At 40.4% G+C, this 6169-nt stretch overlaps 1 protein-coding gene across 40 annotated transcripts in view; it reads right to left on the bottom strand.

The window, feature by feature from the left end:
* Positions 1 to 857: 857 nt before the first annotated feature.
* Positions 858 to 6169, bottom strand: part of TENM3 (teneurin transmembrane protein 3) — a 1314794-nt gene continuing 1309482 nt past the window's right edge. For all 40 annotated transcript variants that reach the window (XM_064652558.1, XM_064652559.1, XM_064652557.1 and 37 more), the window contains one exon: positions 858 to 4465. In XM_064652558.1, the coding sequence (XP_064508628.1) occupies positions 3710 to 4465 (756 nt within the window). In that variant the 3' untranslated portion in view covers positions 858 to 3709. The remainder of the gene's footprint in view (positions 4466 to 6169) is intronic.

Here is a 6169-nt window from a genome sequence, read left to right as displayed (position 1 = left end):
GAAAACAAAATTCAAACATTTTGTCATCTGATTCTCTGCAAATGCAGCCTATTCTCTCATAGACAATTTTAACTGTTACTTTATGCGTGAGTTTTTTTTACAGCCTTTCAGCTATCACTTTAAAAGTGCCTCAGAAGAGTGGCAGTGGTAACTGGCATTTTTCCTCCCCTTGTCAAATGCAAATCTCTCACCTCCCAGGTGTAAATATGCAAAGATATCTTACTGGCTTGCCTTTTTTTTTTTTTTTTTTTTTTTAAACAACAAAATTAGGCCACAGTTAGCTAAGCAGTGACCTGATTAGTGCTGGATCAACATGTTACCAGCTCAAGGTTGTCACTACAAAGTAAGTGTGGTGAAGTCTGCCTGTTCCAACTAAAATGAAAGCAGTCTCTTCACGTAGAGCAGTGCTGAAGTCAGCAGTTCCTGCAAAGTGGGCCTTAATGCAGATTGAAGGATCTCTTCTGTGTATATATGTAACTACCAGTGCCAACCTAATTCTTTATAATCAAATACTTTCTGTCATATTTTTACTCAAGAGGATATGAAAGAAAACAGTTCTAAGTGATTTTTTTTTTCCTTTGGCTTTCCTTATCTATAAAAGATTTGGCTTTGTGAGGTATATTTAATGTTTTTTCCAAAGTAGGCCACCTGAGAGATCCCATGGAGTAATTCACTTTGCTGAGTTAGCAGATGAAGCCATTGGACACAGTCAAAAAAGATACTGCCAACTGTGAAGGGAATGAATCGATACCAGTGCAAGGGGATCAGTTTGCTTCTTCGATACGAGAAAAACAGTTGCACAGATGCAGTATCTGACATACATTTAAAAAAAACAAATATAAACACACACGCACACACACATTGGGTTGGCTTTTATTGGAAAGCCTAGATGCAATTTATAGTTATCAATTTGTGGAAAATTCAGGACACATATAAAGTTAAGAAGGCAAATTAAAAGAACAATACAAATCAGACGAAATATACATCTCAAAATATCAGGATAGCATTTTGACTGGCATTGTCTAAAATACTTAGAATCTCCTTTCTTTTTTTCTTATTTTTGTAATATGCTTCTTTAACTATGCATATTTTTTCTTTAAAAAGATCTTTTGTTTATATATTCCCCAAGGTCCCTATTTCCTGCAGGAGCATGTCCAGATCGCAAGTCTTTTTTAGCAAGAAATAGGCTCATTATACCTACTAACAAGGCCACTAATTGGCTTGATTTGACTGTATCTAAAATGATCACCAACAGATACTATAATTTTTTGTTTATTGGTGCCAGAACAAAGGAGAAGGAACTGGTACGCATTAAGTAGAAGATATATTTCAATGTCAACATGTTATACAAGCTTTTCATATTCAAACAGAACAGAAACATTGGACATAATTTAGAATATGAGCCTATTTCAACAGAGAGCACTTACAGCATGCTAAATACAGTGCTGTGGAAGAGCCACCCAACAGAACTGCAAACACCTAGCATTTTACATCTTTAAAAATAATATGTAGATCAATGACACGCCTCTGGGGTCTGACATACCTACCATCCTCTCTAAATTTAGGGCCCTTGACTTCAAGGGTAAAAATACTAACAACTAATCTGTGCTTTCATTCTAATAGATGATTAGCGTTTATTATATGTGTAATTAGTTCTGTATGCTCTACCAAATACACAGATACAGTAATGTCACTGATACTGTAGATTCAGTTGTGACTTGGCTGGGAGAAATTCAAATCTGTTTATCAAACAATCCTAATGTGCAATTTAGAGTATGTAATACCATAGACTCTCAGAATACAAAGCAGTTAGAAAACTATTTTTATTACATCCACTTGAACCATTCATAGTTAAGACACGTTCACTTACTATGTTCTGTCATTATATAATACATGGATAGAAATACTGTGTATATTTCAATGAACATCAAAACCCCCCAATTTTGTCTCATGTTAAAAATATTTATTTTTGTGGCTGAATTTAGTGCTCATGAGACTGAAGCTCTAAGAATGGTTTCAGCCAAGATGTACAACAGATGCCATAGATGCCATCACAGGCTTCCTATAAGGAACCAGCTGCACACTTCAGTTCTGTCCTGCAACAAATATACTGAGCATGCCAAATCTATGCAGTGGTGTAGAGATGTAGACTAGGCACTAGAACTAGACCATCCTCTCCATCCCCAAGTTCAGTGTTCGCAGTAATTAGAGTTGATCTGCCAGCTGAGAGCCTGGAGATGAACCTACTTAACAGCCTGCCTGCCTAAAGAGCAATTCTGTAGCATCAGATCAGAGGTACGCTTCTTCTATCTGGAGTTATTAACATCTAAAAGAGCTGTATTATACAGAAGACAAAGTTGACATAACTGGATGAAACTACATAATTTCTTCTTCTTCTTCTACATACAATTTGCCAAGCACCTGAGACACTATTCTCTCCTTTGTGAAACAAAGCTTCTAAAAAAACAACAGAAACCCCACCTGGTATGAATAACTGTCCATTTATTACATCAGGGCTGGAAAAAGACAAGGAAAACCCAACCTATTAAAGTCTTCCATCATAATAAATGAGACTTATTTGGTTACTGTGCCTTCTGACAATGACTGATGAAGTGACACTGGCCTGGGTGACAGGAGAGGGAAGGGAGGGAGCGGTGGTCTGAGTCAGCCAGCTACTTTGTGGAGTGTCCCATCCTATCAGCAGAGTGATAGATGCACAGCTTTAAACATAATACAAAAATATTAACACTTTTGGACATTAGTCATCACTGTTATATCTCTACAATATAATCCTTTATACTGTACAGCTATAACATAAAAGGTGCAATTCCTTCTTCTTTAAAAAAAATCACACACAGCACATGTTTTTATCATTTTATTTTTAAGTATAAACTTTTTTAAACACTTTACATAAATTAACTCCTCTGAGACTAATATTTGATGTACAGTAAATTGTAATTCATATAAAAATCCATAAACAACTTGTCTCACATAATTTACAAAAAAATCAGGGTTTCCTTTGCTTATATGCAACAAGGATTCTACTTGCCATTTTCCCCCCAAGGCAAACCATGTTAGCATTGTAAAATGCATTATTAAATTTCCATGGTAGCATAAGTCACTTGTGCCAATGTCCTTTTAGAAAGCAGCACAGTTTAAAGCAGTTGGGTTGTCTATAAACAATAATTTTTGCCCCACATTTTAAAATTAACAGATATATACCACATCCTATGGAGTGAGAAAGAGAGAGAAAAAGAGAGAGAGAAAGAGAGACTACTTCTTGTAACCAAAGGTCAACAATTCAGTAATATTTGAAAACACTGTATGGGTCTGTATCTTAATTAAATACAGTGCCTCAAAGGAACGGACAGCCTGTTGCAAAATCTGTAGGCCTTTTTATTTTCTTTTTTTCTTCTTTTTTTTTAATACTTTTCAGTCCAACTTGAGTGCAGCGATATGCATATGTAAACATATTCTTTAAAGCAGATCACCTTTAAGGTCATTGAGAAAAAAAAGTTTTGTCATTAGCAGTATCATTCTTCTGGAAGGCGCTCTTTTCATTACAGAGTCTGTTTGGATTGTGCTACAGAAAAAATCTGAGCAAAGATGTAAGCTTAGGCTCAAGTAGTAATGCAGCAAAACAGTTTGGTCTCCTTTTTAGAAGACACTGGTACACAGTCTCTTTGGCAGCCTGAGCTAAGCCAGTGTGTTACCTCTTTCCTATCTCACTTTGTCTGAGGAACTGTATATTGTTAGCACTGTCTGCTAATTCTGGATATTGCTCCACAGAGAGTACATAGTACCCATCATATCCTTGTACCTTTCCAGCACTTAGCAACTGCCTCTTTTCTCCTTCTGTCCACAACCTGGCGCCTTCCTCTCCATCTCTTACTCTCTGTTGTTCTCTGGCCCAGGCACTGGAAAGAGCTCTTTGCCTGGCTTGCTCCAGTATTCGGGCCTTTTCCTCATCAAGTGTCATGCCATAGCGGACGTGAAGTGCTAAAGCACCATATTGCATTTCAACATCAGCAAACCTACGAGTCCTGCCATTCACCACAGTGGTGGACTGGGAAACAGTGACGTTGATGCCATTCTCCAGGGCCTTACGCCCACTTGTCAGCCTCAGTGTCCCAAGGTCACTCTCAGGGGAGGTGGTCTTGATAAAATAGTGCGTGTCCTTTCCCTCCACAGTGAAATGCAAGTTTTCTAGGTAGTAAGCGTTGTTCAAAACAGCTGCCACTTTTATGCAGTCCTCATTTGCAATGTTGAGCACGTTTGTTTGCACTTTGCCTTGATTGACAGCAAGCATCACCCCTTTCCCAATCAGAGACTTCACTGTGGCAAACCACAGCCATGACTTTTCTCCACTGGATTTCCGTCTGCTGACCTGCACTTCTGCCATCTTTCCCAGGGAAAGGAAAGCCTTTGCTTGTCTTGCCACTTGTTGCTGCACTCCAGAAATTGGCTGTAAACAAGAACAGACAGAAGTTTTACCAGCCATCTGTAGCCCCCTAAATGCCAAACAGCCAGGCTTTCTTGGTGTGCTGCCTGTGGACAATAACAGGATATGCCACAACTGACAGTACCAGGGTGTTAATTAGATCTACATACTGCTTATTATGCTGAGTTACTATTTTGCTAATATTCAGTGCTTTTACTCTTTGTCTCCCTGAGAGCCTGCATAAAAATCAGATTTAACTTTAGAGGCTACTTACTGGGCTGCACAGGACAGACTTGCAATGCCAATACTTAATCACAGAATCGTCAGATGCTTTGGGTTGGAAGGGGACCTTAAAGATCATCTAGTTCCAACCCCCCTGCTGTGGGACACCCTCTACTAGACCAGGTTGCTCAGAGCCCCATCCAACCTGGCCTTAAATACCTCCAGGAATGGGGCATCCACAACATCCCTGAGCAACCTGTTCCAATGCCTTGCCACCCTCACAGCAAAGCATTTTTTCCTAATATCTAATCTAAACCTACTCTGTTTTCAGTTTGAACCCATTCCCCCTTGTCCTGTCACTACATGCTCTTGTAAATAGTCTTGCCCCATCTTTCCTGTAAGTTCCCTTCAGGAACTAGAAAGCCGCAGTTCGGTCACTCCTAAGCCTTCTCTTTTCCAGGCTGAACAATCCCAACTCTCTCAGTCCTCCCTCATAGGAGAGGTGCTCCACCCTTCATATCATCTTGGTGGCCCTCCTCTGGACTCACTCCAACAGGTCGATGTCCCTTCTGTGTTGGGAACCCCAGAGCTGGATGCAGCACTCCAGGTGGGATCTCACCAGAGTGAAGGGGCAGAATCACCTCCCTTGACCTGCTGATCACTCTCTGCTTTTGATGCAACCCAGGATACAATTGTCTTTCTGGGCTGTGAGTGCACACTGCTGGGTCATATTTTGTTAATATGGCTAAGAGCTGTCTTACTATCATGTCACCTCATCCTATGAGCTTGTTCAAGTATGATTCTTGTCTACTGTTGAGTCCATCCAAACTGAGCTGATTTTTGCAGGTCATGAAGCTGTGCTTTAGAACAGGAACAAGCCTTTCTTCACTGACTCAGGAAATAGGAGTCTTTCGGGTAGCTGCAGTCTGAGACCAAATGGCAGGGAGGCTCTCATAAGCCCTCAAGCTGCTAGAGGAAGGAGGGGAATCAAACTGTAATGACAGTCTTTACAATAGAAGAGAGGTAAGCAAACGGTATAGACCATTTACAGTGAGGTGGAGTACTGGGGACTGATGCCCTTTCTTGCAAATACTTGCAGAAACTGATAAATGGAGATGTTTGAAAAGGCTGTGGCCAATGCAGCTGCACGAACTTCCATTTCACTCCAGGTATCAGCCTGCTGCCTAAAAGAGCTTCTCCCCAGGAACCTCAGAACAGGTACAACCCTGAATACAGCAGAGTGTTTTGTTGACAGCTAGCAAAGACAAGGGGCAATGAATGGAAAGAACCAATGGGCCAGTCTAATGGAAAAGCTAGGATAGGAGAATCTGTCAAGGAAGAGCTATGTGTAGCCAACTATGCCAGATGTGCTCTTGGTAAAAAGAGGATGGCTGGGGAATGGGACCTGGCAGCATAACTGCTGTGGTTAGCCAGAACAGCTGAAAGAGCAGGAACAGCTAGCAGGAATTGTTAGCTAGTACAGCTAGATAGCACGACAGCTCAAAT

This window comes from Pseudopipra pipra, chromosome 4 (assembly GCF_036250125.1).
Source record: "Pseudopipra pipra isolate bDixPip1 chromosome 4, bDixPip1.hap1, whole genome shotgun sequence".
NCBI lineage: Eukaryota > Metazoa > Chordata > Aves > Passeriformes > Pipridae > Pseudopipra > Pseudopipra pipra.
The sequence above is the reverse complement of the archived record's forward strand: the minus strand, read 5'-3'. Positions and strand labels throughout refer to the sequence as shown.